A 23,451-nucleotide genomic window follows, 5' to 3' on the forward strand; every position below is an offset into this window, starting at 1 on the left:
GAGCATCAGGATGGGGAGGGGGCTGAGGGGGGACCGGGAAGGCCCTGCTAGGAGGAGAAAACCGAGGCCCCTTCCGGCTCTACTCGGAGCCCTGGCCCCGGGAAGTGAGGCGAGCTTGGGCTTGAGTGGCTTCAGTGGCCATGTATGGGGGGGGCGGAAGGGTCAAGTTCACCCCCTCCCTTTCTCTGTCCCTCTCGTTGGGTCCCAGGAACCTTCGGACCCAGAAGGACACCGGAGGGAGACCTCAAGAGAGACCTAGGACGCACAGCAGACGGAAGCCACTTCCCACCTCCTCCTAGGTGGGCGCGGCATGCAGAGCTGTTCCCGGGGGTGAGAGGAACTCCTGGGGGCGTGGCGAATGGCGGAGGGGGCGTGGCGAGGGCGTGGCGCGGAGGGGCGTGGCGGGCGCGGCGTGCGGGCGGCGGCGAGCGTACCGCGGCCCGGCTCACCCCGCACCGGTCACGGCGCCACGCAGGTAAGAGCGGCGGAGGCGCGCGCCTGTAGGCGGGCTCCTCTGCTCCGCGCTCTCCTCTCTCTAGTGGGACTTTCGCCTCTGCGCCCCCTCGGGCCGAGGTGTCGCAGTCCCTCTACGACTCGTCGGTCCCGGCGACACGAGTTTGTCCGCAGGTCCCCTCCGACCCCGCGGAGTTCAAGCTTCGTCCTCCCTGCCCTGTGGTCACCCGGCTTGGCCGGGTTTAGGTGCAGCGCAGGGGCAGCCCTTTCCCTTCCCGCCCGCCCCCCACTCCCGGGGCCCGGCCCCGCACGGGGGCGCGTCGCCCTGGGGCTTGGCCTGGGCCGCGGTGCAGGGGCTCTGCCTCTCCCAGCCCGAGAGACTGCCCGGAGGAGGGGACGCTGGCTGGTGTCGCCTGCGGTGAGAACCGCGTGGGCTCGTGCCCGGGAGCTGAACAGGAGCCCATGTTTGGGAAACTCCAGTGTCTGCGTGTGCCTGGGCGGGAGAGGAGGGGAAGTGGTGAAGTATGTGACCCGACTGGGAGTGGAACAGCCTCTAGGACTAGAAGCTGGGAAGCACGAAGGGGCAGAGCAGGGGTTCTGCGGGAGAGGGAGGATGGTAGGGGGGGTGTCCAGGCCCCCACCCCCTTGGTCAGCCCCTGCCTAGCTGTCTACCGCTGGGCTTGCTGGTTCATCAAGGGGACCCCAGGGCAGCCCAGGAGAAATTCTCCACAGCAAGCAGAACTTCCTTGCCTGTCCAGACCAGGAAATACCAGAATGGGTGCCTTGACAGGGTGTGGCTGAGGGGTCAGAGGAGCCAGGCTTCCGAGTGGGCAGGGGAGGCCCCAGTGACCTTGCCTGAGAGGGACCCATTATGGCCAGAAGCCAGGAATGCAGGGGAGAGGGCAGACCTCGCTGCTGGTTAGACTGACCTGGGACGGGTGCCTGACACACCTGGGCATGCCTGGACTGGCCAGCTCTGTGCTTACTCCACCCCTGGGGAGTGCTAGGGCCGCCTGGGGAGGTAGGAGTCAGGGCTCCGCCAGGACCTTGCTGTGGGCCCTCAGGTGAGTTGCTCAGCTTCTCAGAACTACCTAGCTCAGGTGAGCTTGGTGGGACTGGGAGCCAGAGGCCTACAGCTGGTGTTTCTGGGCTCTCCTGTTCCTTTCTGGGCCTCAGTTTCCCCATACGTACATCACGGGCAGCCTGCCACTAAGGAACTTTAGACCTGGATGGAGGGAGAGGGTGAGCCGGCCATCGGAGTGGGGCTGGGTGAGAGAGGGGGCAACTCCTGCTGGGTCCCTCTCCTGTTAAAGGTCAGCACCTCCCCTCCTCCTCCCCTGCAGACACTCACAGGCTCATACGTAGTACTCCTGCGGGGCCTCACCCCTGCCTCACACCCTCCTCACCTCTGGGATGAAGCCCAAAGCTCGCTAACCCGGGAGCCACCGGCCCAGGCCCTCGGCCTCAACGGCAGCCTGCCCCCACCCATGCCTAACCTCTGGCCTTTCCTCTGGTCTGTGTGACTCAGTTCCCTAGGGTTAGAGACCCCTTCGGGACACAGACCTGGACGGGCCCCAGAGTAGCGTGTGCAAACCGGGTCTGGGAGACTCATCCTGAAGGGCCCCGGGCAGCTCTGAGAGGTGAGGGAGGCTGAGGACCAGGTCCCCAAACCCAGAGCCACTCCCCTCCCCTGTGTATCCTTTTTAGGGAGATCTGAGTATTCGAGGAGCTCTGACCTAGTCAGACCCCCGTTTTGTAGAGGAGGTGCCTGAGGGCCAGAGAGGAGCAGGGCCCCGGATGAGAGGGCATGGCTGGGCTGGACTGCTGGGGAGGGGCCCGGCGGCCCTGTGGGAGCAGCTGAGGTACGGGCCACAGCTGCAGGGTAGGGGGGCAGCTGCCAGCTACAGCGAGGGGGGCAGAGGGCTCTGTGTCCTGAGTGTGGCATTGGTGGGCGGGTGGGGGGATTGCTGCCAGGCCCCAGGTGAGCGTGGGGGTGCTGGTGTTCGAGGCTCCCAGCAGCGAGGTGTTTACTGCAGGTCCCCGGCTCACCCTGATCTGGTCCCCGGTCCGCATCCCCATCCGGGTTGCGCCCTCCTTCCGCCACCTTTAGCCACTGCCCTTATCTCTCAGCCCAGACCCCAGCTACCTGCCAGCTGAGGGCGGGCAGGTCACCACCCAAAGGATCTTTCCATTCCAGCAGTTTCTGGAGATACGGGTGAGGATCACTTGGGCCTGGGCCCTATTTGCCGCACCCCTGACCCTTGGCTGGGCTCTGCTGGCCTGCCTGAGCTGACCTGGAGCAACCTGCCTCCCTCCTCTGGGGACTGGGTGGGGGTTCTTGGGGCTGCTTCAGGGACCTGCGGAGAGAGAAGCCTGCAGCTGGGCGTCCAGCCACTTCCTCTTCCTGCCCCTCCCCACCAGGCCTCGCCCTCCCGAAGCAGCAGGAGCAGGAAAGCGGCGGGTGGGAATGCCTGCCCCCCCCCCCGCCCCGCCCCTTCGCCACAGTTCCCAGGCGCCTGCCGCACTCTGCCCTAAGATCAGTGTCCTGGGAGTTGTAGGCTCCTTGGGGCTGGATGCGGAGGGACAGGACTCCGTTCCTCCTGCTCATCACTGGCTGCCTGCATTGTGTCTCTTGCTCCACCCAGGTCATCTAAGTCCAGAGCTTCAGAGCGTCAGCGCCAGGGAAGGGCAGAGCTGGGCAGATGACCTTGGCCAGGTGAGGGCACCATTGTCTGGGGAGAGAGGGCTGTGTCCACTGGCAGGCTGTGGCCTGGCTGTGGGGCCCAGTTTGAGCCCAGGCCCCGCACTGTCCCTCCCTGCAGTCGGGAGGCTGCATTCAGGTGGGTCACCAGTCAGGTCACCCCCCTGCCCGCTTGGAAGATCCCTCATTCCAGGGCAGGAAGTGCAAAGGCTCGAGCCCACCTGCCTGTGCCCACGTCTTGAGTAGAACCCAGCCAGCAGGGTCGGGCAGGTTGGAGGGCATGGAGGGTCGGGCCCCCACACACCCTGACCTCACCCCCTCGCTGCTTAGCACTGTCTCCTGTGCAGCTGTCCTCACGTCTGACTGACACTAGTCCCTTGCTCTGAGGTCCTCCATGGCTCCTCTGTCGGCCACTTAGGATGCTTTTGGTGGGCCACCTGCAGAGCTGGGGCCCTCATGCCCATGAGCCTCTGCTCTCATGGTCCCCCCGCCCCACATGCCTTGTCCTCCTCTCTGCCTTTTTATTTCTTGCCTACCCCCCACGGCTCCAGTGGAACTCCCCAGCCCCCCAGACATCGCCTTGCTTACCCTGCCCTATTGGGGGACAGGGGGGCCTGCACCACGGCCTGGAGAGAGGCTGGGCTCTGCGGACAGCGTGTCCTGGTTTCCAGAGACTCAGCGGAGAGAGGGCTCGCTCAGAGCCCCTCCGGATGTCGCTCTGAGCCCTGGAGCCAGGGCGGGTGGTTGAGCCCGGGAGCGAGCAGGCCAGGGGTGCTTCGCGGGCGGTTCTGAGTCCTGCCCCCCACTCCTTGGGGCTGCCTGCGGCCGGGCCCAGGCGGAGGGTGGGCAGGGGGCAGTGGCCAGTGTGGGGACTCCTCTCTGAGGTGACCCGGCTTCACTGCTCTGTTCTGACGGGGGGCGGTCACGGGCCTCACTCTGGCACGTGCCCGAGAGGCCGGGCCCTGGGCCTGCAGCCCGGTGCCGTCTCGCTGCAACCCGGGCGCGTTCCCAGGCCCTGAGGCCGGCCCCCGGCCATGTGCAGCCCCGAGGAGGAGGCCCTGCTGCAGCTGGAGGAGGTCTTCTTGGCCACCCTCGACCGAATCAACGGGCAGGTCCTCCAGCCCCTGCTCGAGGCCGGTGAGTCTCGGGCCTCCGATGGCGAGAACGGGGGAGGGGGGCTCGGGAATGGTCCCAGGGGCCTGATTTTTACCTTGTTGGGCCCTCGGAGCTGCAGCTTCTGACGCCACTGCAGTCCTGGCCCCAGTGGCTGGCTGCTCCTTTCTCCGGGGTCCCTGAGGGGCCAGGCCGTGAACCCCATCCTAGTCCAGACCTAGCTGTGCCCGGAGATGAAATTCTACCTCTTCCCAGGCACAGGCCTGGGTTCTCTGGCCAAGTGCTTATCTTGCTGACCCCCGGGGCAGGGCAGGAAGGCACGTGTCACCTCCAGCTTGGGTCTCACTTGTGAAGAGTCCCGGGGCAGGTGCCTTCCTCTGGGGTTGGGGGGAGGGCACTGAGCCCCGCACCTGTGAGTGGCAGGGACTGCAGGGCCCCGTGGACTCCACATTCTGGGTCCCAGGAAGCCGACTTGGGCCACTAATGAGCTGGGTGCCCCGAGGTCACTGGGGCTGTCCCAGTTCCGTAGGAGGCGGACAGTGTGTGTATTTATGCCTCAGGGGGCTGCTCACCGCCCCGGCCTGCCCGCTCAGGGGGCACACGGGCTCCCAGTCTCGTCCCAAGGACCCCAGGGATGCGGGACCCTGCCTGCAGCTCCGGGCTGTGGGGTGCTGCTGGCCCTGAGGTGACCGCCTGGGGCCCGTGTGCGCTCCCTGGAAGGTGGGGCAGCCCTGCGCCCCTCACAGTGTGGTTGTGGCCCTGCCCCAGAGCCCTCGGACCCCCAGGGCAAAGAGTGCCGACGACTCCTGCTCCAGCTGCAGAGCAGCTCCCAGCAGCTCTGGGAGGCGACGCAGAAGAGCCTGCACTCGCTGCGGGAGCGGCTGCGCCACCCGGACACCGTCGGCCTGGAGTCCGTGCAGCTGCTGTGTTGCGCCGACCACGTCCTGCGGGTCCACGTGGAGTAAGACGGCAAGGAGGGCGGTCAGAGTGCCACCCGGCACCGGGCTCACGTGGGCCAGGGCTGGGCAGGGCTTTGGGCTGAGCTGGGGGTGAGGCTCACCTGGGGTGGGGCTCACCTGGGGTCAGCCTCACCTTGCAGGGGACCCATCTGGGCTTGGCCTCCGTGGGCTTGGGCGTCAGCCTGGTGTCGGGTGGGACGCCCCAGGCCTGAGCCTCGGGGTCCCGCAGGGAAGGAAGAGTCCATGAGTGAGAGCTGCCTCACTGGGTCAGGCAGGACCGAGGGCACCTGTACCACAAGCCAGGGCTGGCGCCACTCGATGAGTGGGGTCTGGGCACCCTAGAAGGGCAAGGGCGGAGTCCGGAGTGGGGCGCTGGGCCTGCAGGGCGCCCCCTGTGTTGCCTGCAGGTACATCGAGTCCTACACCAGCTGCGTGGTGGTGCAGGCCTTTCAGAAGGCAGCGAAGTGGAGGAGGTGAGCGAGGGGTGGGCCTCCGGGTGGGTGGGGTGTCTGGTAGGGCGGGGCTGGGGAGGCCCGCCTCAGAGCCCTGAGTGCCACAGCCCCGTGGGTGACTCACCCTGAGCTTTCCCGTCTCTGGATCCCTCCCTGATCCACACCGGAAAGGGCGGCAAACCTGCTGAGAGCACACTCCCGGAATCCACCAGCCCGGGGTGACCCTGGGGCGGGGGAGGCGGCACTCCCGCTTGGGGCGGGCGGTGGTAGTCACTGACCCACGGAAACCCTGAGGCCTTGCCACCAAGTCTCCAAGAGGGCCGCTCAGGCTGTGCGCAGGCCCGAGGGGGGGGTGAGGTCTGGGCTCTGGCAGGGCAGGGTGGCGGTGGGCGCGGGGACGCAGGAGGGGGAGGGACGCAGGAGGGGGAGTGACGGCGGCGTGTGGCCCTTCCTCCGCTCAGTGAGTACTGGCGGGCCCAGCGGAAGGCGCTGCGGCAGCTCCTGTGGGGCCTGGGCTCCGAGCGCGCAGTGGGCCCCGCGCTGGTCCAGGCCCTGCGCCAGCCCCTCACCCATCACGTGCAGCAGTACGTGCTCCTCCTGCTGAGCCTGGGCGACACCGTCGGAGATGTGAGTGGCCGGGCGCTGCTGGCCAGGCGTGTCGCCTGCGGGGAAGCCAGGGGTGGGGGCACACAGGGCCCCGGCTCAGGATGCCTGCCGCCCTCAGGAACCCTGGTTTGAGAAGGATCTAGCCAGGCTTTGGGGACCTGGCTCTGTTCTGGGGGGTTTTAAGGGACACGTATTTGCCCCGGAGAGTTCTAAGGCTCTTGGCCCGGCCCTGGGGGGCTGGCAGAGACCCAGGGAGCTGATGGGGAACCGTATACTGGGTGTGAGGGTCCAGGGCACAGGCCCAGCTGGGGGGCCGTGGAACGGTCCCGACTCCCCAGCAAGCACCTGCATGCTGGCCGCTTCCTGAAGGGGGGAGCTGGTGGGGAGAACAGGTGAACTTGGGCTTAGACACAGCTGGGGCAGCCCTCATGGAGTAGGGGGGAGGCCCTGATAAGCCCCCTGCCCTGGCTGCTCTGCCCCCCCACAGCACCACCCCGCCCGGGAGCTGGTGGTGCGCACAGCCTCGCTCTTCGGGGGCCTGCAGTCCTTCCTGAGGCAGGCGCTGGACCAGGCCACGGCCACGCAGGCCCTCTGGCGCACCCTGAGCAGCCGGCCTCGGGTGAGTGCCGCCGGGCCGCAGGGTCCTTGTCTGGAAGCGGGGTGGCCGCCGAACCAGGTGGCCACACGGTCCCTCTGTCTGGCCGTCTTTGCCCACTTGCTGAGCACCTCCTGAGCTGGCCCTGGGCAGGAGCGGTCAGCAGAACTGGCCCTGTCTCCTGGGATGTCACCACGTGGCTGCATCCCCGCGCCCCTGCCCGCCATGGCACCTGCTGTCCCTGCAGCAGGGGGTGGGGAGACAGATCCCTGTGCCCTGAGGGGGTATGACAGGCTCCAGGCCCGGGGTGGAGGATCGGGAGAACAGGTTGGGGGGCGGGCGTGGACAAGAATTGCCGGAGGGAGGTGGGCATTGCGGAACCGCAGGCGACGGCTAACAGGGGTCGAGCCCTTGGGTGGGGCCGAGGCTCGAGGTGGGTGGGGGAGGACGCAGTGATGGTGCCCCGTCGGGGTGGCTGGGGCCACCCCAGCCACCCCGAGACCCCCCAGACCCTGGGGCCCCAGCCCCGTCCATTGGTGTCCGTCGCTGCCCTGGGGGCACGCATCGGGGGCAGAGGCGGGCAGGGGGGCGGCGGGCTGCACCCAGGACAGCTGCCTGAGCCCCGCGCACCCCCCCCCGACCCCCTCACCAGGATGCTCTCTGCACCCCTGCTCGCCGGCTCTTGCAAGACAGCCAGGACATCCCCGTGACGGTTGCCCCGCTGCGGGCAGAGCGCGTGCTGCTCTTCGATGACGTCCTCGTCCTTCTGCAGGTTGGGTGGGGCGGACCGGAGGTCTGGGGGCCGCGGTGGGGGCCCGGGGTCTGGCTGAGAAAGGTGGGAAAGGGACGCGCAGGTGGGAGTGAGCACCTGGGCTCGTGGGGGAGGTGCCGCGGCGGGAGGGCAGAGGGCCGGGCTGGTTGGGGCAGCGGGCGGGCGGGAGGGGGTGTCCCTGACGGAGCCCGGGTGGTGTGGAAGGGCTGCTGGGGCCCCTGCGAATGTCGTCCCCTCCGGTTCTCATCTGGAAAATGGGGTCACTGTGGCCAGGTGCCAGACAGCTTGGTTCTCTTCCTCAGACAGGAGAGGGGCCGCAGGCGGCGGGTCCTGGGTGGTCCGTGGAGGCTGAGGAGGGCTGGAGGACCCCCCCCCCCCAGGGTGTGGGCAGGCTTCCAGAGAGGGCTCTCATGCAGCAGCAGGGCCCGGGCCCTCGGCGTGCTGACGCCGGGGAGAGCCAAGCCCGGACTTGGGGTTGCGACGTGGCCAGTGACCTGCCTGTGCCCTGTCCCCTTGACCTCATATTGCCCGTGTGACGGCCACAGCACTGTCTTCTGTGCCCCCCCGGAAGGTCAGTCTGGAACTCTCCTGCAGACAGGGGGAGATGCCACTGGGCCCGCCCAAACCTGCGCGCCCCGGCGGAGCCTGGTTGGGGGGTTTGCTCTGATTCCCCTCCGCTCCTGACCGCACACTCGGAGCCCCAGGTACACCGAAGAGGTTCCGTCACTCACGTGCGCGGAGCCCTTCCCCGCCTCCGGACCTTTGCACGTCCCCTCATCTCCGCCGGACCCCTCTTGTCCCTGGCCTGTGTCTGGCGCACCTATCTCCCCCGGCCCCGGGCCTGGCCCCTTCTCCCCCCGTGTGGAGGCAGGGCAGGGGTCGGCTGGCCTGGGCGGCCCGGGTGGGAGGTCTTGGGGGGAAGGGACGTGCAGGCTGGCTGTCAGAGCAGGGGTGGCATTCCAGGCAGAAGGAACATCAGGTGGAGGAGAGGGTGGGGCACGTGCAAGCAGGTGCCAGCGTGGACTGGCCGTGAGGTGGCAGCGTGGGGAGGGCGGGTGGGCGGGGCATGTCAGCTGGGCAGGCTCTGTGGCCTCCAGTGGGGGGCTCTGCAGGGAGGCCTTTGTGCCCTGGGGCAGCAGGGCCCCTAGAGGGGTTTCCAGCAGGGGCTGACACCCTGGCTGTGTTTCCAGAAGAGCCCTCTGGTGGCCGTGATGGAGCAGGATGGGGGGAGGCCGGACCGCGCAGTCTGGGGACACCTTGCCCGGCCCGGAGAGTCGGCGAGCGTCTAGACGGTCTGGGCTCTGGGCGACACGTGTGCCCTGTTGTCCTCTAGGGCCACAGCGTCCACACCTTCGACCTGAAGCTGGTGTGGGTGGATCCCGAGCAGGACGGGTGAGCCACCTCCTCCAGAGACACCCCGGGCCTCTCCTCCCTCGATCCCACGAAACCGCCCGCACCCCAAGGCTTCGACCCGGGCCCTCCTCAGCACCCTCCTGGACAGAGCGGGGGCCTACTCGTCACTTCCGTCTGTCTAGGTGCGCGCTCCACCTCCTCACGCCCGAGGAAGAGTTCTTCTTCTCCTCCAAGAACTCCCAGGACCAGGTGAGTGTGGGCGAACTGGGAATTGGGGTGTGGGGCCAAGGTGGGGGCGAGCAGGGAGGGGAGGGCTCCAGGGTACCACTCCGGGGGCGCCACGGGGCTGCCAGGCCTCCAGGACCGTGGTTGGGGCGAGTCAGGGAACCTGAGGCCATGAGTGAGAGCGACAGGGAGGCAGGCGGTTCTCTCTGCGGAGCCGGCCCTGGGGCCTGTGGTGGCCCCTGCCTGGGGTGCCAGCCACCCTCCCCCGACCGGCGACCAGGGGCTCAGGTGTGGGTGGGTGGAGGGCCCCGGGGAGCAGTGTGGAGTGGGTGGCGCTTCCTCCGAGTGGCAGGGTGGGGCTGGAGGTGGGGTGTGGAGGGGGTCATCTGGACTCACCCCAGAAGGCGTCCTGGAGGGGCGTAGCGGTGACCTGTCCCGTGTTTGCCCTGTCCCCGGCAGGCGGTCTGGCGGTGGAAGGTCACCCAGGCCGTGTGCCAGGCCCTCCGCGGGAAGAAAGACTTCCCGGTGCTGGGGGCAGGCCCGGAGCCCTCCGAGACCCCCACCTGCCGCTCCGTGGCGTACACCTTCCTGGCGGAGGGTCGGCTCTGCCAGGCCACCTACGAGGGCGAGTGGTGCCGCGGCAGGCCCCATGGCAAGTGAGTGACCGGGGCTCCCCCCGGGGGGGGCGGGGGCCAGGCAGGACCCACGGGGGGCCTCGGGGCCTCGGGGCCTCGGGGTGTGAGCCAAAGGCGCTCATTCCTGTGGTCACTCGGTCACTTCCGTGTGTCCCCCAGAGTTTCTCTTCAGTTCTCGGGGACAAGGCCTGCCCTGCGGCAGGGGTGTGCCGGATAAAGTCCCGATGTCGTGACACAGGGGCGTGGGGCGGGGCCAGGTGGCCGGCCCGCAGGGCAGGGCCCGCGGGCTGTTCCCAGGAGGGGGCAGAGCCGTCCTCACGTCTGCCCAGCACCGCGCGGCAGCAGAGGAGGGGTTTGCAGACATCCTGCCTCCACTGGTCCTTGCGAGGATGCTCTGGGGAGACCGTGTCCCCCGCTTTGTCGGTGCGGAGACAGGCCTGAGACTGGCGTGACATGCCCGAGGCCTTTGGGGCGGAGTATGGGGTGAGCCTGGCTGCAATTCCAGGTCCCCCTGACCCCACAGGCAGGCGGGCTTCTGGAGAGCACGTGACCCCACCCTGCGCTCCAGCTGGCGAGACCGTGAGGCCCAGGAAGCAAAAGGGACTCGCCAGGGTTACGCTCACAAGCACGCCAGTGGTTCTGACGTCCCGATTCCTTGCTTTCGGAAAGGGCGTGAGGATGCTTAGGAACAAGAAGATAAGACAATGGCGTGTCAGAAGGAGAGAGGGGGGCGGTAGGAGCCCCAGTGATTAGCATCTGGCTTGGGCTTGAAGTTTAGCGCTGAGCTTCCTGTCCATCAAGCGAAAAAGGGAACCTGGCCCTGGCTGGTGTGGCTCAGTGGATTGAGTGCCGGCCTGTGAACCGAAGGTCACTGGTTCAATTCCCAGTCAGGACATATGCCTGGGTTGCGGGCCAGGTCCCCAGTTGGGGGTGTGTGAGAAGCAAAAATGCATTAATGTTTCTCCCCTCTCTTTCTCCCTCCCCTCCTCTCTCTCTAAAAATAAATAAATAAAATCTTAAAAAAAAGGAACCCAGATGTTTCCAGAGCTCTCCCTATGGGGTGTGAGGACCAGGCCCCTCAAGGCGGCCAGGCCCGCGTGTCAGGGCAGAGGGCTGAGAGCCCCTCGGGGTCCTAGAGCCAGGAAGAGGGCTGGTGGGCAGAGACCAGCCTGAGGGGAGCCCTGGCCTCTGAGAGACTCAGTGGCAGATGCTGGCGGGGGTCCCCTGCGTGTAAAGATGGGTCTGGTGGGCCTGATGCCCGTGACCTCACCTGTATTCCAGGGGGACGCTGAAGTGGCCGGATGGGCGGAATCACGTGGGCAGTTTTTGCCAGGGCCTGGAGCATGGGTAAGGCTGGGCCCATGGGGGCGGGGGGTGTGGGCAGGAGAGTGGTTTCATCCCTGCCAACGTCCCCAGCCTGGCCCCATCCCAATCCCCAAACCCAAGCAGAACTCAGAGGCCATCTGGTCTAGCTCCTGTCTTTGGACAAAAGGGAAACCGAGGCCCTGCAGAGGACGGGCCATGGAGGGAGTGGTCCGGGGCCAGAAGGCGCTCCCAGGGTGCTTGGGGGCGAGATGGAGGGGGCTGTGCTGAGAGGGGCGCTCGGAGAGAAGAGCTGGGTTGAGCACCTGGGGGTCTCTCCCCGCCGTCTGAGAAAGCCCCCAGGGGCAGGGACACCCCCGGGCCAGCGCCGGGGCCGCTGCTGACTCCCCTCCCCGCCCACCCACGTGGACAGCTTTGGCATCTGCCTGGTGCCCCAGGCCTCTGAGGACAAGTTTGACTGTTACAAGTGCCACTGGCGGGAAGGCAGCATGTGTGGCTACGGCATCTGTGAGTAAGTGACCCTGGGCCTGGCGGTGGGGGGTGGGGGAGGCTCCGGGTGCAGGCGTGTCCCCCGGGCCGAGCTCCGGGAGGCAGGGCCAGCCGCTGGCGACTCTCCCCAGGCACGGCACCGACCAGGTGTACAAGGGCCACTTCCGGGATGGCCTGCGGCACGGCTTCGGGGTCCTCGAGAGTGCCCCGCAGCTCCCTGGGCCCTGCAAGTACACGGGCCACTGGGAGAGGGGCCAGAGGAGCGGCTACGGTGTCCAGGAGGACAGGGACAGGTGAGCAGCCCGCGGCACCCCCCTCCCCCGGGGTCGGTGCAGGGGGCAGAGGAGACCCTCCAGACCCAACAGCCCCGAAGCACAGGCTCCCTGTGGGCAGGAGCCCGTTCCGTTTGTCCCCGCCCCCCCCGCCCAGCCTGTTTGCTGCCCTTGGCTGTGTCCGGGCTCAGGCAGCCCCCCCCCCCACTCCTCCTCATGCCGCCCGAGAGGCGTTTCTGGCCCCTGAGCCGGTCCCGTCTGAGGGCCAGCCCTCCTGGGCACTCTGGGCTACGAGAGGAGCTCAGGGCCCTGGTCTGGCGATGTTGGCCTCGCCAGCTCCTTGGACCCCGCTCCTGCCAGAACGCCCGTGCGCCCCTCCGGCCTTCTAGACCACTGACAACCCCGCCTCTCTGTCGGACACTCCTGCCTCCGGGGCTCCGCACGGTGTGAATGGCGCTCCCACTCCCTCCGTCCTTCCTGCCACCTCCCCCAGGAAGCCTGCCAGGATGTCCTCCCCCAGGCACGCGCCCTCCCTCCTCCATTCTCTTGGGGGTCCCGACTTCACCTGCCCCTTGTCTGAGTCAAGTAGGGTCAGGTGATGTCATTGGTCCTTATCTGCTCGCCCCCCATCACACACACGTACACGCACACACACGACAGCAGAGCACACGGAAGGGGCAAGGGGACAATTCTGACTCAGCTCCGGCCGCTCTCCCTCCTGCCCAGGGGCGAGCGCTACATTGGCATGTGGCAGGCCGACCAGCGCCACGGCCCGGGGGTCATGGTCACCCAGGCGGGAGTCTGCTACCAGGGGAACTTCCAGGCAGACAAGATGGTGGTGAGTGGGGCGACCCGCACATGTCCCGAGCTGCCCTGTCCCTGCACGCCGGCTGGACTCCGGAGCCCGCCCCTCCAGGGACTCCAGAGGCCGGCCAGGGGTGGATGAGGTGGGAGGCTGGGTTCCTGGGTGCTGGACGGAGCCAGGACCTTCTGCTGCCCGCCTACCCTGGCCTCGGCCGAGTCCCGGCGCCATCGGCAGCTCCGGCCGACAACCAGTGGGAAGGACTCAGTGAGGTTGCAGGCAGGGACAAGGCGTGCGGTGGTGGGGACCCCGCAGCCGGCACAGCCCGTGCGTGGGGACCCCCCACCGGAGGCCCAGCTCTGGTCTCAGCCTCCCAGCTCGACCTGGTGGGGTCGCCCCCGTAGCCCTGCGGGTCATGTCATTGTCCCTCATGTACGAATGACACGTGTGAGACTCAGGGAGGTCAGACGGCCTGTCCTCTGTCACCTTCTCATGGGCAGCCGAGCTGAGACTCCGCCCCAGGTCCCCCAAGCCCGGGCACCGGGCCCTCAGCCCCTGCCCCGCCGGCACCCTGCTGGGGCCTTAGAACCTCGTGGCGCCCTGGCCCGATGGCTGTCCCTGCTGCGGTGGCCTGTCTGTCTGTCTGTCTGTCTGCCCTGCACTGGGCTCTGGGAGGGACTGAAGGGGGAAGGAAAGACAAGGACGGGCACGTAAAATAGATTCAGAAATAAGTGGGACAGAGATCATGTCCTGTTTGGCTCTGAGCTTCCTGCCAGCCAGCGCAGCAAGGGCGTGGGATCCACCCCGCTGTCCCCTCCCGGGGTGTGACGGGGCCGTGCGGGTGGTTCAGGAGAAGCACAGTGCCTCCAGAGCCACAGGGGCCAAGGGAGGGCTTCTGAGAGAGGCCCCTGGGGAGGAGGAGCCAGGGCTCCAGGGCGCCGTTCAGGGTGACCAGGGATGAGGTCCTTGGGGGCGCATGCTCGGTGCGCAGCAGGCCAAGGACTGGCCTGCCACCTGGCACAGTCCTGGGAGGTGCAACGGGGCCCAGAACCCTGTTCCCTGTGAGTCAGTGCCCCCCTCCCCTCTCCCCCCGCCCCCTCCCACCTCCCCCCACATCTCCTGGCCCTTCAGAACCCACTTCTCTGCCCGCCTTCCTTCCCTAGGGCCCAGGGGTCCTCCTCTCTGAAGACGACTCCTTGTACGAGGGCACCTTCACCAGGGACCTGGTCCTCCTGGGGAAGGTGAGGGCCAGCCCCGCCCCCTGCCAAGGCCGGGGCCGGCGTCCGTAGCCTGCCCCTGGGGCCCAGGGCCGAGGGTGCGGGCAGCGGGTGAGGAGGCAGGGAGGGCCTCCCCTATCTCCACGCATCCCAAGGGCCCTCCCTCTGCAGAGGTGTGATTTGATCCTGGGGGGAGTTGAGAAGAGGGGATGGGCTCACTTTGGGCACAGCGGGTGCTGTTGGCCCCCTGACCGTGTCCCCCCACAGGTTCCCTCGTTGGGGCTCCACCCGCATCGTCAGTGCCTTGGGCAGGTGTCTTTTCTGCCTGGGCTGACCCAGCAGCAGGTGGTCAAGTCCCTGTGGGGCCTTTGGAAATGTGGGGGCTGTTTTGGTTCCGTTATGACTGGCATTGGTTGGGTGGAGACCGGGAGTGCTGGGAATGGGGCAGCCCCGTGCAGCAAATAATATCCCTTCCCCGGGGCCGGTAGTGCCCTGTGCCCTCGCCAGGGCCCTGCCTACCTCTGGATGTGCCCGCCCCAGCCGTGCAGTGGTGGTTCTCCCACTCTGGGCTTCCAGTCCCTTAATCTCCTTTAAAAGAAAAAAAAAGATTTATTTATTTTTAGAGGGAAGGGGGAGAGAAAGAGAGAGAGAGAGACATCAATGTGTGGTTGGTTGCTGGAGGCCGTGGCCTGCAACCCAGGCATGTGCTCTGACTGGGAATTGAACCTGCGATGCCTGGTTCGCAGCCTGCGCTCAATCCACTGAGCTACGCCAGCCAGGGCTTAATCTCCATTTTTGTCCCTGGCTCCTCCCTCAGGGATGATCCCCTGGGAGATGGGCACAGCTCTTTCTGGGGGAGCTTGTGCAGGGGGCGGAGCTCCTGCAGTGGGGGGAGCTTGGGGAGCCCTCTCGGGGTTGGGAAGATTAAATGGGAGGAGGGAAGGCCACCCACCTGTCCCTAGCCCGTGTCACCCGGGATGGAAAGGCATGAGACCTGCCACGATTGGACGGAAGGGCACCTGGACAGACAGACATCCCTGTGCCCTCCTCCCGGCCTCCAGGGCAAGGTCACCTTCCCCAACGGCTTCACCCTGGAGGGCTCCTTCGGCAGCGGGGCCGGGAGCGGACTGCACACCCAGGGCCTGCTGGACACGGCTGCCCCCCCGCCCGACCCAAGCAGCACCTGCAAGAGGTGAGAGCCCTGGGGTCTGGCCAGGGTTTCTGGAGCTCGCCTGGGGCGTCTTCGTGTCCGTTTCCACCCCGAGGACTCGGGTCTCATCAGGGAGGCTTTCCTGTGCGTCCGCTTGGCTCTTGGGAGAGTTCCGAGAGCCGGGCACCCAGGAGACTCTTGGAATCAAGGGCCACGGGACAATAATGCCGCATGCCACAAACTGGAGGGAAATATTCCTAGTAGGCTTTGCTTAGACCCTGCATTTTTCCTAGGAAGGGTACAAGACAGCTTAAAAAAACCAAAACAAACAAAAATAAAATAGAAAATAAAAATGTGAGTGGAGCTTAGAAAAAAAGGAGGTGCAGATAGGCCTTATAAGGAGTGTGATTGAGCATTAGTCTGGCTCTGAGTTCCCTGGCAGGCCAGGTGAAGAAGGAAACTTGCTAAGTGGAAGAGGAAGACTTGGTTTTGCAGTGATGAGAGCATCTCTGTGGGTGGGGCTTCTAACGGGGCGCAGAACCGGCCAGCACGTCAGACGTGGGGAAGGGTGCAGGTGACTGCCTGACCCGTGGTCCCTGCACACTGCTGGTCTCGGCAGGAGGGACTGAGTGCCGTGGCATACCTCAGGGGCGGTGCCCAGCCCGGTGGGGTGTGGGGTGGGGAAATCTGTGAGTGTGACGGGGGAGGGCAGTGCTCTATTGGACACACACACACAGTCAGACCCCCAGACCTGCTGGGGTCAAGCTCAGTGAGGCCCCAGGTGGGGTGGGAGGGAGAGCAGGGTTTCGCAGATGGGGAATTCCAGACTTGTGGGCACTGGCCTCTCTTAGGCCCAAACCGCACTGTCTGGGCTGCGCCTCCCACTCTCCAGATCTTTCTGTCACCTTTCCAGGGCTCTGTGCGCCCTCTCTTTACTCTCCACCAAAGGGTGAATTCTCTCTGTCCCTTCCCGGCCTCTCCTTTCTCTTCCTGGAGTGTGGGAGGTAGCCCCACCTACACCCCCAGTCCATCCACCCTCCCCGGGCCCTGACTCTGGGCCATGCTGGCTACCCCCACCTCTCCCGGGGCGGGCCTGGGCAGGGTCCTGCCCCGGACGGTCCCATTTCTACCCCCTCTCCCCCACCGCCTCCATCACAGGCAGCTGGGCCTGGGCGCCTTCCCTGTGGAGAGCCGCTGGCAGGGCGTCTACGGCCCCTTCCGAGACTTCGTGCGCGCCGGCTGCCCCGGGGACCTGCAGGAGGCTCTGCTGGGCTTCCACGTGCAGAGCTCGAGGGAGCTGCGCAGGTCGCAGGAGTACCTGTGCTGCGAGAGGTGAGGCGTGGGGGTGTGTGTGCCCATGTGTCCACGAGGACACCCAGAAGGCTTCCTGGAGCTGGCGGACCTGGGCTCAGGTGTGGCTGACAGACGTGTGTGCGTGCTGCCTTAGGACCCCACCAGATGACAGTGCGGGCAGGATGGAGGACATCCTGGAGGAGGTGCTGCGGCACCGGGAGCCTGCAGCCCTGCAGCCGTACCTCACGAAGGTGAGGGCCCTGGGGCGGCGCCTGTGGGGGTCCTCCTCACTGCCCCTGTCGCTGACCCAGGGGACAGGCCGTGGGCCCCTTCTCCTCAGGGGGCGGTGGGGTTCCCGTGTGTGCCGTGGGAGCAGTCCTGGGGGCCTCGTCTGGGCCCGCCAGGCTCCAGCCCCTGCCCTGAGCATCGCCCCTTCCTTGCCTGTGCGCCGGCCAGGCTCTGAGCAGCTCGCTGCACCCCCTGGGGATGCTGCTCCGGACGCTGATGCAGACCTTCCAGGCCACGTACGCGGGCATCGGGGCCAACAAGCACCTGCAGGGGCTGGCCCAGGAGGAGGTGAAGCAGCACGCCCGGGAGCTCTGGGCCGCCTACCGGTGAGCTGGGAGGCACGCGGGAACAGCCGCTGCCCTGTGACCCGGGGAGCGGGCTCCGCCCTTTCCCAGCATCTGCGTCCCAGGAGCCCGGGGCAGGCATGGTGCTCCTCCCAAGAAGAGGGTGGGGGTGTTGGTGGGGGGTGGGTTGGTCAGCGTGCAGCCAGGGAGCAGAGCGTGGGGAGATGATGGCAAGACGCAGCCTGGCCCTGGGTGGACCCCTGGCCCCAAGGGAGCTTGAACCCCAGCACAGGCTGAGCCTGACCCTGGACGCAGGCTGCATCTCCAGTCCCCACGGTTCTGGGGGTGGGGCCACCTGCCCTTGGTGACAGGCAGCTGGGGCTCTAGTTCTGTGGGAGGTGGTGGCCACACTGTCCCCTTCTGCTTGGCTTACAGGGGTCTGCTGCGGGTTGCTTTGCAGCGGAAGGGCCAGGCCCTGGAGGAAGAGGAAGACACAGAGACGAGGTGGCTGCCCCGGGCCCCATGGGGTCGGCGGGGTCCTCCCCCTCCACCCGGGGCACCTTGGCTCCCTGGGCCCCCCTCAGGGGGTGGGGGCGGGGGGCGCCTCTGGGGAAGTGCTAGGAGTTAAGGCTGTTGGCCCAGCTTTGTCTTTGGAGCATCCGAGGGTCAGGATGATCCTCGACCTCTGCTCCCGGGGTGCGGGCGGGAGGGGAGTGGTGCATCATGTGTCTCTTTGTTCGGAACGTGCTAGCGCAGCCTTGTCTGCATGCCCAGGGGCGAGCCTGGCAGGGGCTGACTCGGAGGTCACCCAGCAGGACGTACACTGGTCACTGACTCTCGCCCCGGGTCCCCCGGGATCAGACCTGCATAGCTGCCTTCAGGTTCCGGGCCTAGAGGTGCTGTCAGGGTGGCCAGGGCCTGGAGACCGAAGGCCAGAGAGACCTTGCTGTCACCGCACTGCAGGGAGCCTGAGGAGGGGCTCAGACATTAGGGAGAACTCCCCCCACCCCTGAGCCCCAGGCAGCACGGAAAACTGAGATGCACGGTTGGACTGCCCCGAGAGGGCTTCGCTGCCAGTCCCGAGTCCATCCATCCGGGGCCCTGGTTTTGCTTTCAGTCACATTGGGATCAAAATCCTGCCCCACCTGCCAGGTGGGGTCTCCAGGTCAAGTGAGACAAGGAGGTGGCCACAAGGAGCCATCAGCTGTGCCGGGACCGAGAACAGGCTTGGGAGGGTTTTCTTGGGAGCAGAGGAGGCCGGAGGCGGGGACACCGCTGTGGGGCAGGGAGCAATGGGGGCTCCTTGGAGTGATCCCCACCCCCAGCCCGCCTCCCTGCGGACCCCAACCTGTCCTGGCTGCCGTCTTGCAGGGACCTGCGGGTGTACGGACTGGTGCTGCCGCTCATACTGCCCAGCTTCTACTCGGAGCTCTTCACTCTCTACCTGCTTCTTCACGAGAGAGAGGACAGTCTCTACAGCCAGGGCCTCACCAACCTGAGCCTGTTTCCTGACACCAAGCTTCTGGAGTTCTTGGACGTGCAAAAGTAAGCCTTCCCCCGACTGCCGTGTTTACCGGGGCTCTGTAGCAGAGGATAAAAGCTCAACTCAAGTTGTCCTTTAGCAAACAAAAGAGGAGGGCATTAATTGGCCGTGCACTCATGAAGTTCTAGGGTTATGCTGGTGGCTGCATTCAGGTGTGGCTGGATCTAGGTGCTCAATGGCATGATAAAGGGAAGCAACTTTCTCTCTGTTGGTCTGTCTGTAGCTCCCCCTCATGATGGCAAGCATGGTACCAGCCACTCAAGGTCTATATTCTCCCAGCTCAGTGCCCCCCTGTCTCCACAGGGAGCTGGTGTCTCCTTCCCAGCAGCTCCAGCACAGCCCCGAAGTCCCTCCCTGGCTTGGGTTTAAGTGCGCCCTGACTGCTGGCTGCTGCCCAGACTGGCCAGGCCTGCCTCGGTATCTGCCGCTGGGGCTGGGCCAAGGTCACCCGTTCCTGGCTGTTGGACTGGGAGTGGAGGAGGGGAGATCCCCGGGGGGAAACCGAGGCCTGTTCCCGGGGCAGGGCAGGCCTCCAGTCTGCGTGCAGTTGCCGCAGTAGTGTTGCTCCTCAGCGGCTCTCTGCTCTGTTAATACTGCGGGTGACCTGGATGCTCTGCTCCCACAGCTGGTCATTGTCAGTCAGCGATGGTGCCTCCCACCTGCCCCCCAGCACCCCGTTTCCCCTCCCATCGTGATGACTGTTCTCTGCATCTGCCCAGTCGCCAGCCTAGAGATCTGGTGGCCGGTGGCTTCCCAGGTGTCTCTCCTCTGGCTGACAAGTTGCCTCCATGTCTTTGGGTCGGATGGAGGTCTACCCCCTCCAGCAATCCCTCTCGGCCCCTTTTGCCTTGGGCTCCACGCACGTACCCTGGGGTGCCATTATGGACCCATTTCCTGTGCTCAGCCCTTCTGGGGAGCATGGTGGCACAAGGGGTTTGCCCTCTGACCTCAGACCCTGTCCCTTCCTCTTGGCAAGGCTTCCTGTCTTGTTTTTTAAATTTCAGGCACCTGTGGCCCCTCAAGGACCTCACGCTGACAACCAATCAGGTGAGAGGGTGGGCTCTTCCCTTGCCCCAGGGAGGGGGAGGCCTGGGCCCTGAGCTGGACCTCCAGGTTCGCCCAAGCTTCCATGTTGTGGGTCAGGGGCCGCAGAGGACCAGGGAGGGGTGGCGGTGCGTGAGAGAGGGGACGCCAGGCTTCCAAGGGTGTAGCTGGTGGCCCGAGGTGACCGGGCTCGAACCCGGGCCCCACCCCTTTACTGGCCCTGCCACAGTGGGCCTGGTGGTTGGCCTCTATGCCTCAGTTTCCTTATCTGTGAAAGAGCCCCTCACAGGACGGCCGCTGGGGGGGGCGGGCGGCCCTCCCCGGGGCACTGCCGCACCAGCAGCCTCAGCGGCCCCAGGAGGCTGACGGGGAAGCAGATTCTCGGACCCACCCCAGGCCTCCTGAGGCAGAAACTCGAGGACAACTGGGGACTGGTGTCTCGCCCCGTTCTCTGGCTCGGGAGCCGTTGACGTTGGCAGTCAGACCTGGGGGCACCCAGGGGCCCTTGGCCGTTACGACTCCTCTGTGTTCATTTTGATGAAGCCCCCAGCCTCCCGCCGACCATTTGCCCCACTTGACAGCTGCGTAAACTGAGACTTGCAGTGCAGCTGGGACGCCCTGGGCCACTCCCCCGCCGGGCAGGGCTGAGCTGAGGCCGCTGACGGGGACGGGGTGGGCGGTGAAGGAGGAGAACGTGACAGAGCTGGGGGGGCCGTGGCCTCACCCTCCCGCCTGCCCCCCTGCCGCACAGAGGCACTCCCTGGTCAAGGACAAGTGCTTCCTGTCAGCCACCGAGTGTCTGCAGAAGGTCATGTGAGTCCGCGGCCCGGGCGGGGTGGGGCGGGGGGCAGGAGCGCTGGGGCCCCCTCCCCCACCACTGGGACCCAGCCCGAGGGCACTGATGTGAGCCAGCCGCCCCGCTGCAGCACCACGGTGGACCCCCGGGAGAAGCTGGAGGTGCTGGAGAGGACGTACGGGGAGATCGAGGCCACCGTGTCCCGGGTGCTGGGCCGGGAGCACAAGCTGCCCATGGACGACCTGCTGCCGCTGCTCATCTACGTGGTGTCGCGTGCCCGGTGAGCTGGTGCCCGGTGAGCTGGTGCCCGGTGAGCTGACGCCGGGCTGGGACCTGGAGCCGCGCCCGCCTGGCCCCTGCCCACAGGCACTGCTTTCTGCGGTGCAGGTGGGGTCACTAAGGCCCGGGGTGGAGGGCTCCCAGGCCCCCCCAGGGTCTGCGGTGTGTCAGGAGCAGAGCGGGGACCTAGCCGCAGAGGCCCAGCCCCCCAGGCTGGGGCTGCTTCCCCCGCCGCCCGGTACCTGGCCCCGAGGGCCCCACTCTCCTCTCACGGGGGCGCTTGCTCCCCAGCATCCAGCACCTGGGAGCCGAGATCCACCTGATCCGTGACATGATGGACCCTGTCCACACGGGGGGCCTGTACGACTTCCTGCTCACGGCCCTGGAGGTGAGGGACGGAAGTGTCCCGGCCACTGGCACAGACACCTCCCCCCCCACCAGCCACCGTCGTGGGGATGAGCTCACTCACGTTCACAATGTGTGTGCCTCCACGGGAGGGGTCCCCACTGCGCCCCGGCCCTGCCCTCGTCGAAGGGGCTGGAGGACCGCCGCAGTGCCCGCCGGCCCTGGGGATGGGACCGCGGGGCCCCGAGGGTGCTCCAGCCTGCTCCTGAGCTCGGCGGGAGAGGGGAGGCCCTGTTTGTTGCCTTGCAGACTGTGGTGGGAGCTCAGTTACGGGGGTCTGGGCCGGGCTGGGGGCGCTCCCCAGAAGCCCGTGCAGGTGGCGGGAGCGGGCGGGGCCGTGGCATCAGCCCGCCTCTCTCCCTCCAGTCCTGTTACGAGCACCTGCAGCGGGATGACATGCATCGGCTGCCCAGCCGCTGGGACTCCAGGGAGCCCTGGTAGCTCGGCTTCTCCGGGACGAACCGTGGAGCTGAGAGCGGCCGCCGTGGACGTCCCGTGCAGCACGTGTGGCCCCACCTGGCCCTCCCGGCCCAACAGCCGAGGCGGGACGGGCTCCCGCAGGCGGGTCTCAGAGGAGACGAGTTTCTCGCAGGGAGATGCTGCGGCAGACCCGACCGGGGTGAGGGTGAGGGGTGGCAGGGATGGCCCCAGAGCTGGTGGTTTTCCTTCCCCTGCCACCGGACCAGTCTCAGATGACCTTGACCTGCAACAGCTCTGGAGCTGGGGGCGAGGAGCCGCTGGCTTCCCCTTGCCGGAGCCTGGCTCCCACGTCTCTGAGCCTCAGTGGGGCAGTCTGTAAAATGGGCTCGACAGTTTGTAAAGGATCGTTCACCGTCTTGCTGGAGTCCTGGAAGTCCTTCTGGGCTGTCACTGAGATTCTCCTGTCGCTGTTGATGTCTGTTTCCATTTCTGCATTCCTGCTCAGAGGCGCCAGGCTGCTAGTGACCCCTCGGCCTACCAGCCTTCTCCCCGGGAGCAGCTCCTGGGGACCTGTCTCCTTCCACCCCGCTCCTGCTCCGGGGCGAGGAGTGGGGAGAGGTGCGTGTACGCAGCTGCCGGCCCAGCCCGCCGCTCCGCCTCATCCTGAAGCAAGGCGGTCACCACCTCCGGCTCCAGGTGCGCCTCTCGTGAACAAAGAACACACCTCAGCCTGCGAGGGAGGGCTGAGGGAGGCTCCGAGAAACACCTGAGCTGAAGGCCGGGTCCCCACCGGGAGCCTCAGGGCTGGGGGTACCTGGCGGGCACCCACGGACCCTCAGAGATGATGGGGGGCAGTGGGCCAGAGACCCGGCTGCCCCCCTGCGCTGCCACCGTCGGGAAGGGAGGGGTGAAGCTTTCTCCAACCGGTGTCCCCCTGTGTGGCAGCCAGAACAAAGGGTCGTGGGCCCTGGTTTTGCCAGAAACCCTTGTGGCATCCCCATCATGTTACTGATACGTGGCAGGTGGGAGCCTGCTCCCCGGCCTCTCCCTGGGCCCGTGTCCTCAGCAGTGGGAGACGAGGGTGGAAGCAGGTCGACTCGGGGAAGGTCGGACTGTGAAGGGCCCTGGACCCCCGGGCGGGTCTGTGTTTAAGACCGGCCAGGGCGCATCTGTGCAAGCAGAAGCCCCTCGCGCACAGCTGGGACAGGCAGGGACCCACAGGGAGACGGAGGCTGGGCCGGCCTTGGGCTGCAAATACACAGGAAGTTGATGTCCCAGCCCCAGGAGAGAGAAACAAGGCAGCCGCCCTCCCTGTCTGCTCCAGGGCCCAGGTTGACCTCGCCTGGGTGCGGGGCCCTGCCCGCAGCTGACCGCACGATGCGGGTCTGGTGTGACATCTGCGGGCCCCGGTGTGCTGCAGGGCACTGAGCTCCTGCTGGAGGAAACGCCCCGTGGTGACCAGGTGACAGCCTTCGACCCAGTTGTGGTTGGTGGGGACTGTGTCCTCACAGGGGCAGGGGCACAGGGCGGCCCCATGAGGTCCCCTGCAGGGATTGCCTCCGTCCCTCGGTCACCAAGCCTCAGCAGACTGGCCAGGGTGCCTCTGTCCAAACCGCTGGGTGCCATCCCCGGGCCATGCATGGGTGACAGTCTGGAACACAGCAAACGAGGTCCCAGCTCCCTCCAGGTGAGAAGGGCTGGCTTCCTCGCCCCCAGAGGCGCCAGCAGACCCCTGGCGCCTGCTGGGCAGAGAGGAAGGAGGCTGGAGAAATGGGTCTGTAGCTCCTGTAAGCGGGAGCTGGCGGCGTCTTGGGGGGCCTGGTCCTGACCAAGCCTCTGTCTATCCAGATCGCCCCCAAGGGTGCTGGGAGCCCGTGCTGGGCAGCGCAGCCCTTGCCCACGGTGAACGTTCTCTGAGCAGGGACCTAAGTGAGGGCCGCACGGCCTCCATGGTCGCCTCTCCAGCAGGGATGGCTGCCCAC

The 23,451-nt window shown here is 66.7% G+C and overlaps 1 protein-coding gene across 5 annotated transcripts; it reads left to right on the forward strand.

The window, feature by feature from the left end:
- The first annotated feature begins 405 nt into the window (after positions 1-405).
- Positions 406-21,885, forward strand: ALS2CL (ALS2 C-terminal like). 5 transcript variants are annotated; one of them, XR_006787814.1, is made up of 27 exons: positions 2,584-2,668; positions 3,099-3,169; positions 4,167-4,291; positions 5,036-5,228; positions 5,634-5,699; positions 6,140-6,305; positions 6,772-6,903; positions 7,532-7,651; positions 8,985-9,043; positions 9,187-9,253; positions 9,689-9,885; positions 11,146-11,211; positions 11,600-11,698; positions 11,808-11,969; positions 12,675-12,786; positions 13,914-13,991; positions 15,029-15,159; positions 16,276-16,449; positions 16,565-16,661; positions 16,867-17,024; positions 17,418-17,486; positions 18,354-18,527; positions 19,530-19,572; positions 20,321-20,382; positions 20,496-20,660; positions 20,936-21,032; positions 21,416-21,440. XR_006787814.1 is itself a non-coding variant. In XM_045857367.1 (27 exons), the coding sequence occupies exons 3-27, from the start codon at positions 4,189-4,191 to the stop codon at positions 21,488-21,490; spliced, it is 2,850 nt and encodes a 949-aa protein (XP_045713323.1). In that variant the 5' UTR covers positions 2,584-2,668; positions 3,099-3,169; positions 4,167-4,188; the 3' UTR covers positions 21,491-21,625. The 5 variants fall into 5 exon arrangements, 4 of the variants coding, with proteins under 4 accessions (XP_045713322.1, XP_045713323.1, XP_045713321.1 ...); XM_045857367.1 differs by having other exon boundaries at positions 20,496-20,645; positions 21,416-21,625; XM_045857366.1 differs by lacking the exons at positions 2,584-2,668; positions 20,936-21,032 and adding an exon at positions 406-475 and having other exon boundaries at positions 20,496-20,645; positions 21,416-21,885.
- Positions 21,886-23,451: the final 1,566 nt, after the last annotated feature.

The sequence above is a fragment of the Phyllostomus hastatus genome, unplaced genomic scaffold (assembly GCF_019186645.2).
Source record: "Phyllostomus hastatus isolate PE091 unplaced genomic scaffold, TTU_PhHast_1.1 phas_scaffold_129, whole genome shotgun sequence".
Classification (NCBI taxonomy): Eukaryota; Metazoa; Chordata; class Mammalia; order Chiroptera; family Phyllostomidae; genus Phyllostomus; species Phyllostomus hastatus.